This window comes from Bactrocera oleae, chromosome 4 (genome assembly GCF_042242935.1).
Source record: "Bactrocera oleae isolate idBacOlea1 chromosome 4, idBacOlea1, whole genome shotgun sequence".
NCBI lineage: Eukaryota > Metazoa > Arthropoda > Insecta > Diptera > Tephritidae > Bactrocera > Bactrocera oleae.
In genome coordinates this window covers 39,544,769-39,570,121 of record NC_091538.1, presented here as the reverse complement: position 1 = coordinate 39,570,121, position 25,353 = coordinate 39,544,769, and the positions used below count along the sequence as shown (strand labels likewise).

The 25,353-nt window shown below is 37.5% G+C and overlaps 1 protein-coding gene across 1 annotated transcript; it reads left to right on the top strand.

Moving 5' to 3' along the window:
* The first annotated feature begins 2,385 nt into the window (after nucleotides 1-2,385).
* On the top strand, nucleotides 2,386-20,884 carry Sdb (SAXO downstream of blistered). Its single transcript, XM_070108183.1, has 5 exons — nucleotides 2,386-4,564; nucleotides 9,548-9,814; nucleotides 9,880-9,953; nucleotides 10,052-10,107; nucleotides 10,185-20,884. The coding sequence occupies exons 1-5, from the start codon at nucleotides 2,849-2,851 to the stop codon at nucleotides 20,711-20,713; spliced, it is 12,642 nt and encodes a 4,213-aa protein (XP_069964284.1). The 5' UTR covers nucleotides 2,386-2,848; the 3' UTR covers nucleotides 20,714-20,884.
* Nucleotides 20,885-25,353: the final 4,469 nt, after the last annotated feature.

The window sequence follows — 25,353 nt, the reverse complement described above, 5'->3', positions numbered from 1 at the left end:
ATTAATTTATTTCTCAAATCAATAAATAATTTTAAATATTGTATACGGAATAAATTAATGCTTTTAAATCTAATTTCCTTTATTAATTTTCCACTATTAAACATTTAGATATTTAAATCTTATATTTCGGTTGCAAGCAGGATAAAAAGATATAAATAGTAGGAATATGCCACAGGCTAAATAAAAAATCACATCTAGGCAAAAGTTTTATTAAACTACCGTTCTTATAGACTCTCGGGTCCAAATATAATTTTTTCAACGAATTATCGAAAGCAACATGTTAATTTTTGCTCCCATAGTTTGAAAGCCGTTTCAAGGTATAGTAGTAGTCTTGAATAACGAAATACCAATTCTCATTTAGAAGGGATCATAACCTACCCAGCAAGTCTGTTTGTAGAGAAACGAAAAACTGGCGGTCTACAGTGGTCGATTGTCTAATAATTTCGACATTTGCCAAAGTCCCGTCGAGCTTTTAGTTTAAATCTTTCAAAGATTGACTAGACTCTAGAGGTAATTGTGCTGGATAACAGAATGGAGGAAGTAAAGTCACAAGTAGCACGGGATAGATACTTCATTTCATCTATCATTGTAGGGTTAAGACTTTCGACCTCAGCTTGCTTGTTATGATTACAGAATAAATAATTCAAAGTAATAAATATACGGATTTCTCGGGCTAATCATTCTCTAAAATGGCTTTTTGTACAGCAGTGGCGGATTTGCCAGCAGGCTGAGTTGGCTGAAACCTTGGGCGGAAAATTTTGAAGGGTGGCAGATTTCTCTTTCAAATTTACTATTTCTGTTTACAGAATTAAAACAAAAATTATTAAACATTAAACAAATTAAAAAAGGTAGATAAAAAAATTACTAAATATTTTCCATGTAAATAAACTTTCGCTTTTTATTAGATACGTTTTGGAGTCAGATGAACCATTTGAAAGGCTTCTCAAGTCTGTGATGTACAATGTCTTGCATGCAAAAATTCGAGAGCAAGTACGAGTCTTGTTCTTCTAGTTCTTTGAATCTAGTGGCCACGGCAGCTGCTGAATCGTCTAATCTTTATACATATTATATAGGTATTTATAGATTTAAGATCTAAATTACCCTACTTTACAAGTATTACATGATTGAAATTTATGATAAATTATATTTCGCTGCTATGAAACTAATCAAGGATTTTACACGTTACCTCGGTTATTAATGATACTACCATACGTGAGAAGTTAATGCGTATGATGGAGCAAAAATTATAAAGTTGGAATTTTATTGATAGAAAATAAAATTTACATGATGGTGTACTAAAGCATAAACATTTGGAGGCGGCAGAGGAGAGAAGTTGATTATCTTAGAGGCGGCAATTCTATAAATCCGCTACTGCTTTACAGCCTAGGGGTTGCTCACCAGCCACCTACCGGTCATATTGCTCTCGATAGTCTGTATCCTAAGGATTATTTTGCATCGGTTTCTGTCGGTGCTGATAGTATATAAGTATAGAGAAATCAGATAGACCTTCATAGTATATGGAATGTTGGCTTGGTAAAAAATCGTATAAAAAGTATTACCGTCAGAAGATAAATGGGAAGTGATAGTAATAATTCGGACAAAATCAGTTTCATCAGTAAGTCTCTTCTAAAGTAAGATGAGAAAAATCTGTAATACCTGACTTAATGGGTGTGACCTCTAACTAATTTTTCAGGGATTTCAGAAACACACAAGTAATATATAATATTATGTTTGCATGTGTTTTGCACAGCTATTCACTGTTCCACCTAATTTTAAATGTACGTTGATGCTTAGAACCAAATTTTCATGAAAAGTGCCGATATTTCAGGTAGAGAAAAAGGTTTGGCTTGATTAAAAAACAAATAATAATAACGTGTAGGTGACGCAAAATACTGCTTGATAAAAGTCAAAGCTTTAATGTTTTTTTTACCAAGCATTTAAAATTACCATATTCGAGAAGGCAAGCAAAAATCTGCAGACTCAATATGAAACGTGTTTTTAGATATTCCGCATTGAACTGAGCTGTGTAGGTAAAGCTCTGGAACTCGGGCTGACATCAAAAGAAAAACAAAAGTTTCGCATTCGTCTACATAAAGCTGCCTTCACGCACACAAATACATACAATCCAAGTTGTGCACTGCCTACACTTGTCGGTGTTTACCCACATATGTACATGCATATAAGTATCTAATATATATATACCTATGTATAGTATAGCGGAGCGACATAACGATCGTGCTTTCGGACTTGGTGCAGTGTGTTGGTGTGGCAGCAGCAGTTGGGGAAGGCGAGGGGGCGGTTTTAAATCCCACTCTGCTTTCTAAACGTAGCGATTTGTGCTGGTACGTGGCTAAAAGCTGTTCCAGCTACCAACTGAGCGATCAGTTCGCTTTGGGCATTGGTACGCGTTGGACGCGATCTTCGGAAAACTGCTTGTGATTTTTAAACGATAAACGAAACGACTGACACACAACCAACAACAATAGAGCATTAACAAATTAAAAAATAGCCACAAAAAAGAGAGGAAAACCAAAGAAAAAACGCTGAATATTTATGTAGTGGAACTTTCGGATGCTGCACTTGTGTGTTTTGTGAGATTTTTCTTGAAATAAATAGTGTTTGCTAGTGCTTTTAAATTGACTGTTTCATATTAACTATAATAGACATATACCGCTTTAAACAACATTGCCCAGTTCATCGCGTTTTTTCGTTAGACTTTTTATATTTGTACGCGCGTCCGATAACATTAACTGTGATCGATAAAAGACATAACGTTTCTTGTAACATTTTAAATTAAAAAAAAAAATCAATCGAATTTTGAACTTCCTAAAAAATTATATTTGTTAAAATGGTATCGAAAGGTAGCAAAAAGAAAAAGCAACAAGTTAGTGTCAGCGGCAGCAAAAATGCTGCAAGTACTAGCAGTTCCACCTCGAGTTCCTCGAAAACTGTGGTGCATACCGTTGGCACAGAGGCAGCATTTACAAGCTCGTCGGCGGTGGAAGTGACTTCGACGGCGTCGCCTACGTGGACGAAAACCTCACAGAAACTGCGAAAACCCGAGTCAGCGGCGAGTAACAAATCGATGTTGACAAACACACACTCTGGCACGCAGTCGCAGTCTCAATCGAAGTTGTTCAAGAGCAGCAGTAGCAGCAGCAGTCACATTGAGTCGAGGTCAGAGCAACAGCAGCGACGCCTACAAATTGAACAGCAGCAGCAAGAACAGCTGTACAAGAGCGTCAGCGACGCGGGTAGCATCGGTGGCGGCGATTCAACGCCAATCGCTTCCATAATGACTGACACAATGAAATCGACGAAAGCGTCATCCTCATTTCAAGAGAAATCAGAATACTATGAAGAAATCTCGAATGATTTTTCCAATGCTAAGATAATATCATCCATCGATCTGCTTGAGAGCGACAAAAAGGAACCAGTTTTTTCGGTGCCGATCGATGTCATTGAGATAGTTGGCAGCGGTAGCTCCAGCCTTGGCAGCAATTACAATAAAGCTTATGTGCCCTCTTCCCAGTCACAAACCGGTGTCATGACAAGCACGAGCAGTTCTAATTTCGCACACATGGAGTCCGCAAACAGTAGCAGTAAGGTCATTGATGGTGGAGTTACGATCTCCGATATGTCCACCGAAAACTCAAAGTCTATTTTGTCCACATCGAATACAGCAAAGTCGGGCAAAGTCACATCTACAAATGTTGAAATGACATCATCGTCAAACAAGTTTTTAACGAATGATGTGAGCAACAGAAGCGCCCAAGTAATCAGCTACACGTCGATTGATGGCCAAGCCATTAATGGTGCTACAACACCAGTAATAGCGTCGCTAATCACATCGCCTGCAAAAACACAACAAACGTCAACGGCATTTACAAAAAGTACACGGAGAGCAATCGATGACGACAGACATTCCATTACCTCCACCGCACACTCCGAATTTACAACTCAAGGTGATAGTACAGCGAAAAACCTGAAGAGTGACGTAGTTGAAAGTGGTAGCAGCAAGCAATTGGCCTCCAATGTAACTAACAAATTATCGAAAAAGTCCTCTATAATAGAGCAAAATATCTCTGAGCAAACAATTGAAGAAAGCTCGTTGAAGAAAAGCAAGAGCACTTCAAAGAAGGAGGTGTACGATATTAAAACTAAAAGGTGGACAGAACTGAATGAAAAGACCGGCACTGGCGTTACAAACAAAAAGCAACCAACAATCGAGCGTTACGTTAGTCGCGAATCCGACGGCACTTACAAAATTACGTATAAGAAAAAAATATTCGATCAGCGTGCGAACAAGTGGAAAATCGTCGAAGAGAAGACAGTTGACAGTGCTCATGATACTCATTACCCCGAAATAGTTGATGATGTCATCAATACGACTACCACAACATACACAACAAAAGTATATGATACTAAGACCGGAGAGTGGAAAATCGTTGAAGAGAAATCATTTGTGGACTCAAAAGCTTTCGTGCCAAATGACATTGTTCGTGAAATTGAAAAAGACAATACTGATCTGGCGAACATTACTACTACCACTGAAGTAACAAAGGTAATTAATTACGGCAAGGTATTTAGAAATGCATTAGGGTATGACGCATTGTTTAATTTAGCGAAACGTGTTTATGCATATTGTGTGAGTGTGAGTGTGGTGCTGTCGTTTTAATGTCGATATGAAATTTTCTTGCATTTTTGGCATTGCATTTTGAAAGATTGTTAAGTATGTAAACATGAGAAATTATTAATTTTAATTTTTGAATCGATCGGAAATTAATAACTCTTTATAAAGATAATCATTTGGCAGTAGTCAAGTCGGAAAACTAGAACAGAGTCGAAATAATAAATTTTAAAAATTTAAATGTTGTTGACTTGAAAGGTGAATATATTAAAAATTAAATTGACCGCAACTTTTGCTAAGATTATTTCTAACGTCAAAAAAGTGTATTTTAATTCTTTAGTTAAACGTCCATTGATTTGAAAAAATTACAAAACAATAAAAAACTTTAACTTCAATTGCATAAATACAAGAGATTCTTTACCAGAACTTTAGTTTGATTGGTCAATTTGTATGGTAACCATATGTAATAGTGATTCGATCTGAACAACTTCTTCCATCAAGAATCATTGCCGAATTTAGTAAAGATATCTCGTGAAATAAAAAAGTTTTACATACAAGCACTTAATTCCACTCGTACAGTTTGCCTGGCAACCAGAGTAGCATATAGTACATTAAAAAATAATTGAATTAACATTTGAATTAAATTTTTGTTGTATTCTCATAAAAATAAAATTTACCGGTTTGAAAAATATAAAAGAAAAATTTTAATCTGAATAATATAATTAACAATTAACCAAGTAAGGAAGGCTAAGTTCGGGTGTAACAGAACGTTTCATACTCTTCCAACTTGTCAAGTGAAGTGTTGACTTGCTTTTACCCATTTTGGCGCAATTTATAGTAAGATTTCGACAATTTGTGGACGTAAGGTGGAATACCTTGAGGTCACTATTTGCAATTTTTTTTTCTGATGACTTTATTGAAGTTTGATTTTTATACTGTGAAGTAAAAGAATCAGTCGGAATTTAAAAGCTAGTTATATGCGAATTAGGCGGGGTTATCGAGAAAATTAATTACTATATTGTATTGATTACGTAATAATTATTAAGATATGGTAAATACTAATTTAATGATATATATGAAGAATTTAGTATAAAAACTGCTTATCAAAAATCCTCTCGTCTAATGAGCAATCTTTATCAAAAAGCAGAGTGACTGTGTTTACGTGATCTTTCTGCATTTTTATCTGCGAAAAATGAGCAGCTTCAGAAAAAAACGTGAACAAAATTTCAGAACGATATCTGACATGGCTAAATCGACTCAGTTTATCACGCTGATCGTTTAAATTTATTATTTATAGGGTCCCCAACTTTTTTTTGGGTGTTACAAACATCGCCAAAAATTTATGTATATTTTTCTCACTCAATAGAATCGTTATACTTGGACGTTGGATAACTTAATAAAATTTTCATTTCCCAAAACAGATGCACCCTAATGTCATATTCTAAATAAAAAACTGTTTGGTGCAGAGAAAAGCTTACTGCTTGTTTTCAAAATTCAAATGAGCAACTGAGAAACTGCTTGAACACGTTGACGCAAACAAACAAATGAAGTAAAATATAGTTATCTAAGTGCCGTTTCACATTGGGATGCAAAAGAGTCTGATGTTTTTCAAATTTTCTTTTGGTGTCGCTCTGGGCATTCACACGGCCAAAAAGAGTCCAGCAACTCGAGTCTAGTTTTTCTGCATTCCTTTTCACAAAATGTTCGTAAATATTTGTGCGGTTCGACTGCGCAACACCGCGCAACACTGCGTGCTGCGTATTTCATTTGTATGTTGAGATGATGGTCACACATTTTGCTTGCAATGAATTACCATGAATATGGTAGAACAATATGCATAATACAAGTACCTACCCGCTAAATAGTTTCAAAAAAATACTAAAGACGGGAATTCCCTAATCTACAAGAATGTATTGAATATCCGCTACTAATATTTTCAAGGCCAAATTTATAATAGGAATTTCCTAATCTTTAAGTATTAAAAACTCATAATTTCTTTACTCCATAATCTATATCTTAATTTTCTCCTTATTTACAATTTGTCATAATATTTCTATTATTCTATGCATACGTATTTGCATATTACATACAAAAATAGATAACAGAACTCAAATTTGCGATCGAATTCATTTGAAACCGAGCGCTCTTGCAACCATTCAAAGGATTTGAAAGTGAAAAGGAATGCTGAAAAGGGTAGCAGCGTGCTGTTACGAAAAAGAACACAAAGCGTGCCACCCGAACACGAGTGGCACGGTCCCTTCGTCTTTCCTCGTCGTCCCCTCGCCCACAATAAACTGGTATGAGACTCTTTTGAGTCCCTGTCTGAAACGGCACTAAGTACCTCTGTAGTACATACATATGTACCATAAATATGTGTACGTATCTGCTAACATTTATACATACAAACTGCACATTTCAAGCACTCAAATATTTACACATTCCATCGCGTGTTGCTAAACCCTTTGAACTTAATCGCTCACCATACATGTGTATGTCTGCATGTAAATACATACTTGTTTGTTCATTCGGAATATGTATATAATATATTAAAGATACTAAACACACAGACAATTAATATATTTCTTTAGAATGCATTTATTAAAATATGCGTTATATTTCAACAGACAAACATATGCACATAAGGTATATATATATGTATCTACATTAAAAAAATTTGCTTTGAGTCACAATATCAATATGTACTTTTGGCTAATTGGATTAAATTAGCAGCAAAAGCGTCTTGAATAATAATGTGTGTCCAGCATTTGGCGGTATTTGTGTGAATTATAAATAACAAAAGCTGGCACTGAATGAAAATTAATTTCAGCATTTGAATCTTCGCCGTTTGAAGCGGTATTTTTATCCGCGGATCCTTGCTTTCTGCTGTCGGCTTGGATCTGTCTATTGTTATGACTATAAACGAGTCAGACTAAAAGTCATGCAGCCATTAGTCAAATTTGTACGAAAGGTTGTCGTATTGCTATCGAGAGCCAAGTTCCTGTTGTTGCTGTCAAAAACAAAAATTTGCTTCTGAGAAGGAGGGTAAGCTATAAAATTATTGTTAGGATTGGTATTGAGAGATATTTCCAAGTTTGCTTAAATAATTTGTTTTTATACATTTTCTTACAAAAGCTTCGTGATTTTTGTTGACTATGATTGTGTAAATGAATTGAGTTTGTTTATAAACAAAACTTGAACTTTTCATTCGAGATTTATTTGTTATCGTTTTTTTTTGAAATAAAGTATTTTTGAATTTGATTTTAGGGCCGTTAATCCTTTTTCGCAAGTTTTTGTAATTGAAAAAAAAATTTTTTTTTTTGGACTTTAGTAATTTGTATACTCTCGCAACCTGCTGCTACAGAGTATAATAGTTTTGTTCACCTAACGGTTGTTTGTATCACCTAAAACTAAGTAAGTTAGATATAGCGTTATGTCTCGTATATATTATATAAATGATCAGGAGGAAGAGAGTTGAAATCAGGGTGACTGTCTGTCCGTCCGTCCGTTTGTGCAAGCTGTAACTTGAGTAAAAATTGAGATATCTTTATGAAACTTGGTACACATGTTTTTTGGTACCGTAAGACGGTTGGTATTGCTGATTTGGTTGGTTATTTGAATTTTTTACATAAAAAAAAGTCTGTAAACAAAAGTTTTAGATCTTTTCATTACCTGCAACATTGCCTTACAATTTTTTCTATAGGATTCGTAGTTTTGACGGAAATCGGAATAAACAGTTTTTAACCCTTAAAAACTCTTCCCACCTTCAATTATCTACCCTGGTCTATAAAATTGAATTCATTAGAATAACGGAAGCCGTAATAAGAGTATGTACTGTAAAAAAAACAAAAAAAAAATTAAATTAAACTTAATATAGTATATTCTCCCTTCGTTTTGCTAAGATATCTTACGTATGGATAGACAAATTCAAAATAAAGTAAACCGGATGTTCGAAAATGCTTATGTTCGATGTATGGGGGCCCAGACTGTCCCGTCTAGGCTGTAGTATAAGCACGTCCAAATAAGATTATGTCTTTGAGATATGGCATAATATTTATGAAGGTGTTGGGTGTGGTTATTTTTTGATTTCACTAATTAATAGACTGCAACTAGAAATGCTAGACAGATATGTTCGGTTGATACAGCCTTAAGAGTTTGTAAGATATATGTACATTATGCCAACCAGAGAGCTATGTCCACTTTTCAAAATTTGTTAACACTAGTTGCTTCTCCCTACAGTGATATTTTCGACCAAATTTATGTTTCATGGCTTAATTTATGGCTTAGTGGACGTAACGATTGCGCCAGTTTCAAATGCCAACCTCCTTTACATGTCAAGGAGATATTTTTCTGAATCTTGAATGAATCATGGCACAAATAGTGCTCCTGAAATATGACAACTCTCAAGGGTCCAAAGCGCTTTGTGATGAAATCGGTCCTACGTTCCCTAAGACATTATACAGCCAATACCACAAATATCGGAGTGAGTGTAAGCTCTCTCAATAAAATAAGCGAATATATTTTGCTTAGCTTTATGTTGTATTGTAGTGCATAGCTGTTTGCTTCATCTGGGTTCTTATGTAGGAGCATCCTAAAATAATCTCTAAATAAACATATGTTTATTACATTCTAGGACTAAGAACTTCTTTGTTGTTGAGATTTCAAATAGATTAACCATTTATCAAATATGGAGAGTATTGCATCATTATTTGCTGACAACTCGGTATACAGCTGAAGTAATAAGACCTAAGCTCATCTCTACATAAAATATTTTGTTTACTAAGATTCATTAAGAAACTTATATAACCATTATATGCTGAGCTAAGTTATGGGTCGATGTAAATCAACCTTTTGAACAGCTACTCATCCCTTCAAATCGAAGTAATTACTAATTTATAAAAATCTGTTTTAATATTTCAGATATTTGATGCTAGCTTGAACGATTGGCGAGTCCTAGATGAGAAAACGCATACCGATGTGATTGAGAGAATCGTTGAAACGCCCAAAAAGACAATTTATATTGACGAATTTGTTGAAATCGAAAAAAATGTGAAGATAACAGAAGACAGTGAAAATATAACCAATGAACGTACTAATACATCAAAACGGAAGGATATTACCACAAATATATATGATGAAGTTGATGACGTTAAGAGAGAAAAGCTGACTAGTAGTGACTCAAGAATCGTAAGACGAACAACTACAATATTTGCTTGCATATGGGAAATGGATTTAAAATATTTATATTCTAGCGTGGAGTCGATAAAAAGGAAACATTTGGGTCAAAGCATACTGAAATGTGCATTTGCGAAATCTGTACTTGTGGGTAAGTAATATTAATTTTTATTTTTTAGATGTATTGGTTCGTTATAATGGACTTTTAATTCATATTTCACTTAAAAACATCAAATATACTCATCTCAGTCGCCATCATTGTGCTTCAAGCGTTAAGAAGACGGATGCTATTATAGAGACTATAGGTAAATTGGAATAGCTTACTGTATATATGTATATCTTTTGTTTGAATTACGAATAACGTTTTTTTGTCAATTAATAGATTTGCTGGATGAATCTCAAACGCGAATAAGATCCAACACTTGGTCCAAAAAGGATCTTGAAGAAGCTCGATTCAAACTTTTGTATGATATTGAGGAGCAAGTCACTTTAATAAAACCCGAGGACAATTTGAAACCTGAGGGCGAATTCATAGTTCCCGAGAAAATTCCATTCCGACCGGCTGAAAGAACGGAACGCATTACTAGAAAAGACAACCTGCGCACTGAAGGAGAAATGACATTTACAGAAAAAGAGGAATACCAATATGTAACAAGGCCCTTGCCAGTCAAACCCATTGATAACCTCAAATCTGAAGGTGAATTTTATATGCCAGAAAAAACAACATATGTTCCAGCAGAAAAACCTACGCAAATTAAATATAAAGACAACCTAACACCGGAAGGACATTTCTACACTCCTGACAAACCAGTCTATCAACCAACAGAACGCCCGTTACAAAAGAAACCAGAGGACAATCTCCGACCTGAAGGTGAGTTCACAGTGCCTGAAAAGATCTCTTACGGACCAGTGGAACAGACAACACGAATAATAAGAAAAGACAATCTCAAAACAGAAGGAGAAATGACATTTGACGTAAAGGAAGAATACATATTTGTGAGTAGACCGGAAAAAATTAAACCAACTGATAATCTTAAACCAGAAGGCGAGTTTTACACTCCCGACAAACCTGGGTTTACACCTGCTGACCGTCCTATCCAGAAGAAGCCGGAAGACAACCTTAGGCCGGAAGGAGAATTCTACAGACCAGAAAAGTCTACATATCATCCAGGAGAACGTCCTACACAAGTTAGACAAGAGGATAACCTTCGACCTGAGGGAGAATTTTATGAACCAGAAAAGCCGGGATATAGGCCAGCAGAACGGCCAACTCAAAAAAAACCAGAAGACAATTTGAAATCAGAAGGGGAGTTCTATACACCCGAGAAACCCAAATTCCAACCTGGCGAGCGTCCCACACAAGTAAGATATGCTGACAATTTGCAACCAGAAGGCGAGTTTTACATTCCAGAAAAACCTGGATTTAGGGCTGCTGAACGTCCAACTCAGAAGAAGCCAGAAGATAATTTAAGGCCGGAAGGAGAATTCTATAAGCCAGAAAAGTTCACATATCAGCCAGGAGAACGTCAAACACAAGTTAAGCCAGAGGACAACCTTCGCCCGGAGGGTGAATTTTATAGTTATGAAAAACCGAGATATAAGCCAGCAGAACGGCCAACTCAGGCAAAGCCTGAAGATAATTTAAAGCCAGAAGGGGAGTTCTTTTCATCAGAAAAACCCATGTTCCAACCTGGAGAGCGTCCCACACAAGTAAAACATGCTGACAATTTGCGATCCGAAGGCGAATTTTACACTCCTGAAAAGCCTGGGTTTAGACCAGCTGAACGCCCCACTCAAAAAAAGCCAGAAGATAATTTGAGACCAGAAGGAGAATTTTATACACCAGAAAAGACCAAGTTTCAACCAGGAGAACGTCCAACACAAGTTAGGCCTGAGGACAACCTTAAGCCAGAGGGTGAATTTTACGCTCCTGAAAAACCTGGGTTTAGACCTGCTGAACGTCCAACTCAAAAAAAGCCAGAAGACAATTTGAGACCAGAAGGAGAGTTCTATACACCAGAAAGGCCCAAGTTTCAACCAGGAGAACGTCCAACACAAGTTAGGCCTGAGGACAACCTTCGGCCTGAGGGTGAATTTTATACTCCTGAAAAGCCAGGGTTTACGCCTGCTGAACGTCCCACTCAAAAAAAGCCAGAGGATAATTTGAGACCAGAAGGAGAGTTCTATACACCAGAAAAGACAAAATTTCAACCAGGAGAACGTCCAACACAAGTTAGACCTGAGGACAACCTTAAGCCTGAGGGTGAATTTTACGCCCCTGAAAAACCTAGTTTTAGACCTGCTGAACGTCCAACTCAGAAGAAGCCAGAAGATAATTTAAGGCCTGAAGGAGAATTCTATAAGCCAGAAAAGTTCACATATCAGCCAGGAGAACGTCAAACACAAGTTAAGCCAGAGGACAACCTTAAGCCTGAGGGTGAATTTTACGCTCCTGAAAAACCAGGTTTTAGACCTGCTGAACGTCCAACTCAGAAGAAGCCAGAAGATAATTTGAGACCAGAAGGAGAGTTCTATACACCAGAAAAGACCAAGTTTCAACCAGGAGAACGTCCAACACAAGTTAGACCTGAGGACAACCTTAAGCCTGAGGGTGAATTTTACGCTCCTGAAAAACCTGGTTTTAGACCTGCTGAACGTCCAACTCAGAAGAAGCCAGAAGATAATTTGAGACCAGAAGGAGAGTTCTATACACCAGAAAAGAACAAGTTTCAACCAGGAGAACGTCCAACACAAGTTAGACCTGAGGACAACCTTAAGCCTGAGGGTGAATTTTACGCTCCTGAAAAACCTGGTTTTAGACCTGCTGAACGTCCAACTCAGAAGAAGCCAGAAGATAATTTGAGACCAGAAGGAGAGTTCTATACACCAGAAAAGACCAAGTTTCAACCAGGAGAACGTCCAACACAAGTTAGACCTGAGGACAATCTTAGGCCTGAGGGTGAATTTTATACTCCTGAAAAGCCTGGGTTTAGGCCTGCTGAACGTCCCACTCAAAAGAAGGCAGAGGATAATTTGAGACCAGAAGGAGAGTTCTATACACCAGAAAAGCCTAAGTTTCAACCGGGGGAACGTCCTACACAAGTTAGGCCTGAGGACAACCTTAAGCTTGAGGGTGAATTTTACACTCCTGAAAAGCCAGGGTTTAGGCCTGCTGAACGTCCCACTCAAAAAAAGCCAGAGGATAATTTGAGACCAGAAGGAGAGTTCTATACACCAGAAAAGACCAAGTTTCAACCAGGAGAACGTCCAACACAAGTTAGACCTGAGGACAACCTTAAGCCTGAGGGTGAATTTTACGCTCCTGAAAAACCTGGTTTTAGACCTGCTGAACGTCCAACTCAGAAGAAGCCAGAAGACAATTTGAAACCAGAAGGAGAATTTTATAAACACGAGAAACCCACTTATCAACCTGCCGAACGCCCAACGCAAAAGAAACCTCAAGATAATTTGAAGCCCGAAGGAGAGTTTCTTGTTCCGGAGAGAGAAACGTATAAGCCTGCTGAAAAAATTGAACGTATTATTAGTAAGGACAATTTGCACACAGAAGGTGAAATGACTTTTGGAACAAAAAAAGAATATCAATTTGTTATTAGGCCTAAACAAGTGAAACCCACTGATAATCTAAAGCCAGAAGGCGAATTTTATGCTCCAAAGAAACCTATGTATAAGCCAGCTGAAAAACCTCTACAAATCAGACACGAAGATAACTTAAAACCCGAAGGCGAATTCTATACTCCAGAGAAACTAGGTTTCATACCCGCAGAGCGCCTAGTGCAAAAGCGACCAGAAGACAATTTGCGTCCAGAAGGTGAGTTTTATGTACCAGACAAACAGGAATTTAAAGCTGCCGAAAGACCCACTCAGTTGAAGCCTGAAGATAATTTAAGACCGGAAGGAGAGTTCATGGTTTCCGAAAAAGAAATATATAAACCCGCCGAAAAAACTGTTCGTGTTGTAAGGAAAGACAACTTGCGCTCAGAAGGTGAAATGATTTTTGAAGCAAAAGAAGAATACCAATTTGTAAATAGACCAGAGCAAGTCAAACCGATAGATAATCTTAGACCGGAAGGCGAATTCTATACTCCAGAAAAACCAAAATACCAATCCGCTGAAAAACCAGTGCAAATTCGACATAAAGATAATTTAAAACCGGAGGGTGAATTCTATACACCAGAGAAACCTGGTTTTGAACCTGCGGAACGCCCAATTCAGAAAAAACCTCAAGATAATTTGAGACAGCAGGGAGAGTTTTATGCTCCTGATAAACCAGACTACCAGTCCGCTGACCGACCTATTCCCAAGAAACCTGAAGACAATTTAAGACCAGAGGGTGAATTCACTATTCCGGAGAAAACACCTTACCGACCAGCGGAAAGAGTCGAACGTATTGTTAGGAAGGATAACTTACGTTCCGAGGGTGAGATGACTTTTGAAACGAAGGAAGAATATAAGTTTGTTATTAGGCCAGATCAAGTGAAACCCGCTGATAATCTAAAACCGGAAGGCGAATTCTATGCTCCGGAAAAAGCGAAGTATCATCCCGCCGAAAAACCATTGATTATTAGACGTGAAGATAACTTGAAACCAGACGGGGAGTTTTATAAACCACAAAAAATCGATTTTGTTCCAGCAGATCGTCCCTCTCCAGTCAAGCATGAAGACAACCTTAGGCCAGAAGGGGAGTTTTATACACCCGAAAAACCTGGCTACCAACCGGCAGAGAGGCCAACTCTGAAAAAACCTCTTGATAATTTACGACCGGAAGGAGAGTTCACAGTTCCAGAGAAAACCACTTACACTCCAGCTGAAAGAACAGAACGTATAATAAGAAAAGATAACTTGCGCACTGAAGGTGAAATGAAATTTGAAACAAAAGAAGCATATCAATTTGTTAATAGACCTGAACAAATCAAACCTATTGATAACCTCAAGCCAGAGGGAGAATTTTATACTCCAGAAAAGCCAACGTATCAAGTTATAGAACGACCTTCTCAAATTAAACCTGAGGATAACTTGAAGCCCGAAGGTTTTTTTACAGTACCAGAGAAGTTAGTATACAAACCTGCTGAAAGGGTTGAACGTATCATAAGGAAAGACAATCTCCGCTCAGAAGGTGAAATGAATTTTGAAAGAAAAGAAGTATATAAGTTTGTCACTAGACCCACTCAGATTAAACCTACTGATAATCTTAAACCCGAGGGTGATTTTTATACTCCCGAAAAACCCATATATCAGCCAGCTGAGACACCGCTAGTTATTAGACACGAAGACAACTTAAGACCTGAAGGTGAGTTTTACACACCCGAGAAACCAGGTTATAGGCCCGCAGAGCGTCCAAAACAAAAAAAGCCTGAGGATAACCTTCGACCAGAAGGTGAGTTTTATTCTCCAGAAAAATCCGATTACATACCCGCAGAACGACCTATTCAGAAGAAGCCAAAAGATAACTTACGTCCTGAGGGCGAGTTTTATACACTTGTAAAGCCTGGTTATAGATCAGCAGAAAAAGTTGAACGTATTATTAGAAAGGACAACTTGCGCACCGAGGGTGAAATGACTTTCGAAACGAAAGAAAAATATGAATTTGTTAGCAGGCCTGAACAAGTGAAGCCTACTGACAATTTAAAGTCAGAAGGAAAGTTTTATACCCCAGAAAAACCAAAATTCCAACTTGGTGAGCGTCCATCACAAGTGAAACATGCAGACAACCTACGGCCTGAGGGAGAATTTTACACCCCACAGAAACCTGGGTATCAGCCATCTGAACGCCGCACACAGAAGCGTCCGGAGGATAATTTGAAGCCTGAAGGAGAATTTTATTCTCCAGAAAAACCAAAATTCCAACCAGGAGAGCGTCCATCACAAGTAAAGCATGCGGATAATCTACGGCCGGAGGGAGAATTTTATACACCAGAGAAACCTGGATATAAACCAGCCGAACGTCCCACACAGAAGCGTCCAGAGGATAATTTGAAGCCTGAAGGAGAATTCTATTCTCCAGAAAAACCAAAATTCCAACCTGGAGAGCGTCCATCACAAGTAAAGCATGCAGACAATCTACGGCCGGAGGGAGAATTTTATACACCAGAGAAGCCTGGGTATAAACCAGCCGAACGTCCCACACAGAAGCGTCCGGAGGATAATTTGAAGCCTGAAGGAGAATTCTATTCTCCAGCAAAACCTAAATTCCAACCTGGAGAGCGTCCATCACAAGTAAAGCATGCAGACAATCTACGGCCGGAGGGAGAATTTTATACACCAGAGAAACCTGGATATAAACCAGCCGAACGTCCCACACAGAAGCGTCCAGAGGATAATTTGAAGCCTGAAGGAGAATTCTATTCTCCAGCAAAACCTAAATTCCAACCTGGAGAGCGTCCATCACAAGTAAAGCATGCAGACAATCTACGGCCGGAGGGAGAATTTTATACACCAGAGAAGCCTGGGTATAAACCAGCCGAACGTCCCACACAGAAGCGTCCGGAGGATAATTTGAAGCCTGAAGGAGAATTCTATTCTCCAGAAAAACCAAAATTCCAACCTGGAGAGCGTCCATCACAAGTAAAGCATGCAGACAATCTACGGCCGGAGGGAGAATTTTATACACCAGAGAAACCTGGATATAAACCAGCCGAACGTCCCACACAGAAGCGTCCAGAGGATAATTTGAAGCCTGAAGGAGAATTCTATTCTCCAGAAAAACCAAAATTCCAACCTGGAGAGCGTCCATCACAAGTAAAGCATGCAGACAATCTACGGCCGGAGGGAGAATTTTATACACCAGAGAAACCTGGATATAAACCAGCCGAACGTCCCACACAGAAGCGTCCAGAGGATAATTTGAAGCCTGAAGGAGAATTCTATTCTCCAGAAAAACCAAAATTCCAACCTGGAGAGCGTCCATCACAAGTAAAGCATGCAGACAATCTACGGCCGGAGGGAGAATTTTATACACCAGAGAAGCCTGGGTATAAACCAGCCGAACGTCCCACACAGAAGCGTCCGGAGGATAATTTGAAGCCTGAAGGAGAATTCTATTCTCCAGAAAAACCAAAATTCCAACCTGGAGAGCGTCCATCACAAGTAAAGCATGCAGACAATCTACGGCCGGAGGGAGAATTTTATACACCAGAGAAACCTGGATATAAACCAGCCGAACGTCCCACACAGAAGCGTCCAGAGGATAATTTGAAGCCTGAAGGAGAATTCTATTCTCCAGAAAAACCAAAATTCCAACCTGGAGAGCGTCCATCACAAATAAAGCATGTAGACAATCTACGGCCGGAGGGAGAATTTTATACACCAGAGAAGCCTGGGTATAAACCAGCCGAACGTCCCACACAGAAGCGTCCGGAGGATAATTTGAAGCCTGAAGGAGAATTCTATTCTCCAGAAAAACCAAAATTCCAACCTGGAGAGCGTCCATCACAAGTAAAGCATGCAGACAATCTACGGCCGGAGGGAGAATTTTATACACCAGAGAAACCTGGATATAAACCAGCCGAACGTCCCACACAGAAGCGTCCAGAAGATAATTTGAAGCCTGAAGGAGAATTCTATTCTCCAGAAAAACCAAAATTCCAACCTGGAGAGCGTCCATCACAAATAAAGCATGCAGACAATCTACGACCGGAGGGAGAATTTTATACACCAGAGAAGCCTGGGTATAAACCAGCCGAACGTCCCACACAAAAGCGTCCAGAGGATAATTTGAAGCCTGAAGGAGAATTCTATTCTCCAGAAAAACCAAAATTCCAACCTGGAGAGCGTCCATCACAAGTAAAGCATGCAGACAATCTACGGCCGGAGGGAGAATTTTATACACCAGAGAAGCCTGGGTATAAACCAGCCGAACGTCCTACACAGAAGCGTCCGGAGGATAATTTAAAGCCTGAAGGAGAATTCTATTCTCCAGAGAAACCAAAATTCCAACCTGGAGAGCGTCCATCACAAGTAAAGCATGCAGACAATCTACGGCCGGAGGGAGAATTTTATACACCAGAGAAACCTGGATATAAACCAGCCGAACGTCCCACACAGAAGCGTCCGGAGGATAATTTGAAGCCTGAAGGAGAATTCTATTCTCCAGAAAAACCAAAATTCCAACCTGGAGAGCGTCCATCACAAGTAAAGCATGCAGACAATCTACGGCCGGAGGGAGAATTTTATACACCAGAGAAACCTGGATATAAACCAGCCGAACGTCCCACACAGAAGCGTCCAGAGGATAATTTGAAGCCTGAAGGAGAATTCTATTCTCCAGGAAAACCAAAAGTCCAACCTGGAGAGCGCCCATCACAAATAAAGCATGCAGACAATCTACGGCCGGAGGGAGAATTTTATACACCAGAGAAGCCTGGGTATAAACCAGCCGAACGTCCTACACAGAAGCGTCCGGAGGATAATTTAAAGCCTGAAGGAGAATTCTATTCTCCAGAAAAACCAAAATTCCAACCTGGAGAGCGTCCATCACAAGTAAAGCATGCAGACAATCTACGGCCGGAGGGAGAATTTTATACACCAGAGAAACCTGGATATAAACCAGCCGAACGTCCCACACAGAAGCGTCCAGAGGATAATTTGAAGCCTGAAGGAGATTTCTATTCTCCAGAAAAACCAAAATTCCAACCTGGAGAGCGTCCATCACAAATAAAGCATGCAGACAATCTACGGCCGGAGGGAGAATTTTATACACCAGAGAAGCCTGGGTATAAACCAGCCGAACGTCCTGTTCAGAAGAAACCACAAGATAACCTTAAATCAGAGGGCGACATTTATGTACCAGAAAAAACGGTGTTTGGACCTGCTGAAAAAAATGAGCGCATTATTAGAAAGGACAATCTTCATACGGAAGGAGAAATTATATTTAGCGAAAAAAAGGAATATGAGTTTGTTAAAAAGCCGGATCAAATTAAACCAACAGATAACCTAAGACCTGAAGGAGAATTTTATAAATTGGAGAAGCCTTTATACAAGCCTGGTGAACGACCTGTAGTGAAAATACCAAAAGACAATTTAAAGGTGGAGGGTGAATTTACGATACCCGAGAAGTCATCATTTAAGCCCGCCGAGAAAACAAAACGCATTGTCCGAAAAGATAACTTACACATGGAAGGTGAAATGACATTTTCAGAGAAAAAGCAGTGTCAGTATGTAAATAGGCCCGAAAAGATTGTACCCTCTGATAATTTAAGACCGGAGGGTGAATTTTACACTCCTGATAAGCCTGGATATAAGCCGGCTGAAACAGTGAGACGAGTCATTCACAAAGATAATTTAAAAATGGAGGGGGTGATGACCTTTACAGAAACGGAAAAACACGTAGGTGTCAAGAGGTCAGAAAAGATTGTGCCACGTAATAACCTCAAACCTGAAGGAACTTTCTACACTAAGGAAAAACAACAATATCAGCCGGCAGAGCGACCGAAACAAGTAAAACCGGAAGATAATCTTAAACCAGAAGGACATATGTATATTTCATCTACAGATAAAACCGATTCTAAACTTTTGAAAACTGCTACTGAAAAGGTGGTTGTTAAACGTCCAGTAGACAATCTCAAACTAGAGGGTACTTTTCAGATTTCCAGAAGAGACGACTACAATGAAAAACTAAGTTCAAGATTAGACACCACTAAAGTAGTACAGAAAACTGTCCGATCGAAGTATTCTCACAACAAATCGTCCATAACTCTTGGAGAGGATAACGCCATTTTGAAGACTACTAATCAAATGAACTTTGTATCTGGCAAACTAGCAATTCCTGCTGCAAATGTAAGTTCGGATAAGCCAGTCGACGGTTTAGTTGTAGTATCGACGAAAAAGGTAACTACAGTAATAGGTGGTCGGGTTAAAAGAGAACCTGAAACAGAATATGTTAAACGACAAGAGAGAGTAAATGTCATAGAAAACGTTGCAAAGACCAACAACGTTAAGAACATTGTAAATGTTGAAAATAAACACGACGAGGCAATTTCTATGACGGAAAATCGTATTAGAAAGGATAATAAAATGGTTGATACCCGCGTAAACGCTTCATCGAATGAGTCCTCCTCTGCACAATACAAAACTAGTAAAATTGGCAACACTTCAGAAAGAGTATTATCCAGTACAACAATAGGAAAAGTCACGGGTCAGAAACACTCCACCCAATGCAAGTTTGACGAAATGGAGAGCACATCAGCAAAGCTAAACGCTGCTGGATCGGCTAAAATTATGTCAGATCAAACACATTCCACACAACAAAAATCTACAGCCGTTGAAAGCGCTTCAACAAAAACAACATCCAGTTCTTCAGCTACTACTGCATCCAAACATTTTCATCATCGAAGAAGCGACTTCACTGCCGATACGAACGTTACAAACTCAGTATTTCATCGAAAAACCATTTCTAACGATTCCAATCAGATAGACAGTCTTACATCGAATGGTAAAATTCATCGCAAGAGTATTTTGAACTTGAAAGAGGAGCCATCGAGTTCGGTTTTCCCTAGTGAACGTCAAAGTTACAGCAGTATACATAGACAAAGTAGAGAACAACAAGATAATAATAATTCATTTTTGGTGAGTGAACGACGACACTTTAACACGCTTAGCAAATCACAAAATAGGGATCAGATTTTGAAGTCATGCAGTGTTCATAAAACATCGTCTTCCAGTGGTATAGAATTTCCATCATACAGTAAACATTCCGAAAGAACTGTATCCCGTAGAAATGTCAACCAATCATCCATTTCTCTAGGTATGGATGGAGCTTCGTCTACAACCCTATACCGTAGTGAATATAAAACGGTTCCATCTACAACTTGTGCTATACACAAAATCAAAGAAGGTGCATTCCAACACACTAGAAACACGAACGAACATAAATTTTTTAAAACTGTTAAGAATTAATTAACTAATTAACCCATATACAATTTTAAAACGCATGTGTCGACATTTAATCCTTTAGCTCTAATATTATAGTATATGTAAATATTAAGCATGCAGAATTGCCACATACAAGTATACATATGTATTTAATAATAAATTTATACACATATATAAAAAATTAACATCCACATATATTTGGAGTTTAATATAAAACTGTAGAACTGTGAACGTACAGAAAGGTAACAGACTCTATTCTTGAAATGCCTATAATTATTCCTAATTGCGGCTGAGTATAAAACTGGATGGCTTAATATATCTTTTCTATTATCCAAGATACGTTTCAAAATCGGGGCATCTTTCTATGCTATAGCTAACTTGCCTATAAAGTCAATTCTTCCATTAATATTAAGGTTTAGGCTTGTATTTAGCTAAAGTAAGCATATAGTGTAAACCACTTTGGCATACAACAGCAATTTTAAGTGTTTTCTTAAATATCAGTACTAGGTTTTGGAAGGACTTCTCAGTCCCTAAGATTATACATATGTCTATTATCCGACATTGACATTGTATGATGAAAAGCTAGCAAGAAACATGTTTACTAAAATTGGCTTTAAATGTTCCATATACATATGTCTAGCCGTATATCTATCTCAATTAATTTTTGCAGTTGGAAACAACCAGCTGGCAGCATTTTCGTTCGTGCAGATTCGATTGACTATATTAATATCATTGTAATCCTGAAAGAAGTAAAAATTTCCTTTTTTCTCTATGGACAAATTCTTTTTTAATATACATAAGTACATATGTATGTACATAAATTTCACCTGAATCCTGAGCAAGCATTACTATTTTTATTATAATTTAAAATTTACATTAAGGTTCGACGTGTTTTTTTGAGCTTGACGATTTTCGTCTGTACTGTGACTATGCCCCATACTCGCCAGACATGGCTCCGTGTGATTTTTCCTATTTCCAAAAATAAAGATAACCTCAAAGGACTGTCTTTTTACAATCATAGATGACAATAAAAGCGCATCGTTGAAAGAGCTAAATGCTTTTCCAAAAATCGAGTTTGAGAATTGTTTCGACTATTGGAAGCACCGCTGGCATAAGTGCATAATTTCGATGACGACTATTTTGAAGGCGACACATTGATGTAAACAAATAAATTCGTTTTTTTTTCAAAAAACGAGACTTCCCATTTATTTTTGAGCACACCTCGTAAATCACTTGAAATAAACACACAATTCTTGTTATAACGAGGTTGCAGTGCTTTTGAAAGGAAATAGGTTACATGCATTTTTGACAGATAGTTAGTTAACCAAGCTTGATTGAAACCTCGAAGAATACTTAAACACCGAATAAAACTTACTTTATATTCGTTTATGTTAAGCATTGCCCTTTATATTCTTAAATGTTTGGTACCTGATATTTAATGAAAAAGTGGAATACACTCTACGCCTAAATTTTAAGATTCTCCTTATGTTCTTGCGTTTTCAATTAAAATCGCATTATAAATGGGCATGGATAACAGAGGGACTGACAAACATCGCGAAATCAATTATTTCATGGTTGTGGCATATATAATATGTACATCCGTTGATTGACTGAGGTAAGTTAGACGAAACCGTGAATATATTCCAATCATATTTGGCATGTTATTAACTTATATTACACCGGTCAACAGCTTTTGCGCGCGGATTATACATCCAAAATAAGAATAAGAGTAAAAAAAGTTCTGTATTTGTATTTATGTATACAAAATGGAAAAATTCAACTCAATAAAAATACACAAAAATTTTACATGTGTATAAATAATTTATTAAGAGATACCTATCATCCATTTAGGACCTTTTAAATAGACTCCAAATCTTTAAAAATGGACAGCTTTACTTTTCATATCATGTTCGGTAGAAGTTTCTCATATTAACCCCCAAATTTAGTCTCCAATACTGTATACTGGCCTTGGTAGCGTCTCTCAAATTTTATTATATTTTGATAAAAGTGTTCTCCTTGTTATTCCGGATAATCATCGTTTATTTCATCCTGTTTTCTCCTCATTGCTAACTTCAGGAAAATATGGCAATCCATATTTTTTTATTTGAGAGTTAATATCGTTTACGCGATATGAGTTATTAAAAATTCCTTTGAGCTGCAGTGAAATGTGTACTCTATATTGATATTCTTAAGACTGACTAGTTTACATAAATCTTAGTGCTATTTATACTATTGAGCTGTATCGATAGTTATCTGTTTACTAACAGATAAAACTATTAGTTTCTATTGTTATCTTTGGGTTGTTATTCATAGTGCATTTCTATTGTTATGTGTTCTTATCTTTAGTATTTATATTTAACAATGTGTGTTAGCTGATAGATATGTTTACATATGCTTATTTCGATTTTGTGTATTTATGCTAGTGATATGCTATATCACTTATATGTATGTACATATGTATATGTACGATGTGTATGTGAAGTGTAGAGATCACATATTGTATGCAGATATGTATGCGGTGTGCGGCTATGTCGTTAACTCCCCTCCCTCTTAAAACGGAGCGTCCTCGCTTGCTGTTGAAGACGGTTCATTTCGATTTCGTATAACTCGTCAATTTGCCTTTGTCTGTTAAGTACTTTTCTATTTTCGTGGTATCGGCAGAGATTTACAATACTATAAGTAATGACTACTAAAGTAAGGAATCCCATTATGATAAAGAACGTCAGCTGTACTGGGTTTTCTTCAATAGGTATCAAAAATGTTGAGAGTTTTTGGATATTACTGAATTTGTAGATTGAATTTGAGGAAAGGATACGGAGTACTTCAAAATTTTCGCTGTGTTGATTGTGTATGATTTCTCTGAGTTGTCCTTGATGATTGCAGTACGTGATATTATCGATGTTTGTGGATTCATTAAAATGTATCAATTTAGGGCCTGATATATGTATGTTGTTCCAAGTATGCTGGTAATCTGTAAGATGTGGAGTGGAGCATTGTTTTCATGGATTGTATCGCATTGGGCTGATTTGTCTTCTAATATTTTTATAGTACAATTGTCAGAGGGTTCTGATTTACAAATAAAGGTACTCATATAATTTTTACATTTAGATACTCTTTGATAATTGTTACATTTTGCGATCTTAAGGTCTAAATTAATTTTACCATGCTTATGTGCTAAAGGGTATACATTAAATAGGCTGCATTTAGTTTCGAGGATAGGATATTTGTATATGGTTATAATTGCTTCTTGTAGGTAACAGATATGAATGTCTGCATACTCTAATATATTAATTAATGGAAGATCCAACTTTTCATGCTTTATTAAATCATATACATCTTTTAAATTTAGTGTGCCAAAGTAAAAATTATTAGTTTTTGCAAAATTTATAGTGTTCGTTATTGATTGGAGTTCATTATAAACTTCTGATATAATAATTTTTTTTGAGTATTTGTCGGTTGAACTAATGTATATATTATTGTTCATAAAAAATAAATCTAAGTGTATGTATTCGCCTACTTTGTTCGGTATTGGTGCTGAACCTATTGGTTGTTTATTTGGTCGGCGTTCATACTTGTTTGTGAGACAAATTTCGCAGTCCTGTACTTCTTTTTTACAAGCGTCACGTATGTTTGGCCAGTAGTATCTGAGCGAAATTTCCTGTGCGTTATTTTTGTAGTTTCTGTGAGCACGTCTGTGTGTGTCTTGTATGATTCGTTGTTGTTGTTCGGTTTCGGTGATGTGTTCTACCAATTTTTGCGCTAGTACAATTGATACAGTCGGAAATGTGTTGATAATCTCGTTTTCTACGTAAAATAATATTTGTTCGTCTATAAGAAGTTCGTTAGTGACCTTTGGTCTACTTATAGTTTTTAGTCTGTGTAGTAATTCAGTTTTTGTGTTAAAAAAAAGCGTGTGTCGGCTGTTAGAAAATATGTTTTGTGACAATATTTCGGCGGAGTTTTGATCTGACTGATTCACAATAATTTGATTTCTAAAGGAGTTTATTGGCTTCTTTACTCGTTTGAGTTTTTGTGTTGGGGAGCTTTGTGCTGAATGTTGGGAGTCATCAGAATTTACAGTATTGTTTATTTGCTGGCGAGAAAGTGCATCAGCGATAACGTTCTGATGTCCGGGTTTGTTAACGAGTTTTGCACCATATTCTTCAATGAAATTTTTTCATCTTTTTAATTTTGTATTGGGGTTTTTTTCTGATATGGAGAAGATTAATGATTGATGGTCAGTGTAAATTGTTAAATCTGCTATACCATACAAGTAATTACGTAGCTTCTGTAGTGACCACACAATTGCTATGGTATGATATGGGTTTTTGGTTTTGAGATAATACGGCTCCTATAGCGTAATTGCTAGCATCTGTGGTTAATTCGAAGGGTTTGGTAAAATTTGGTTGGAAGAGTTCAACCTGGGCTTGTAATTCTTCTTTTATTTTGTTTAATGCTTCTAGTGCACGTTCGTCTAAGCTGATTTTTATTTTTGCACTTTGATTCTTGGATATGCCACCGTTCTCTCCTCTGAGGAACGTGGTAAGTGGCTTGACTATTCCAATGAAATGGATAATGAAATTCTGTATGAATTTTCGATAATAACTCGCAAGGCCTAGAAAGGATCTGAGTTCCTTAAGCGTTATGGGAATAGGAAAATCTTT

Bases quoted from the DNA above. Each gene is read 5' to 3' on its own strand.
- Sdb (XM_070108183.1), top strand. From the start codon at position 2,849: ATGGTATCGAAAGGTAGCAAAAAGAAAAAGCAACAAGTTAGTGTCAGC. The intron at 4,565-9,547 runs GTAATTAATTAC...TTAATATTTCAG, and splicing joins CTACCACTGAAGTAACAAAG to ATATTTGATGCTAGCTTGAA. The intron at 9,815-9,879 runs GTAAGACGAACA...TTTATATTCTAG, and splicing joins CTAGTAGTGACTCAAGAATC to CGTGGAGTCGATAAAAAGGA.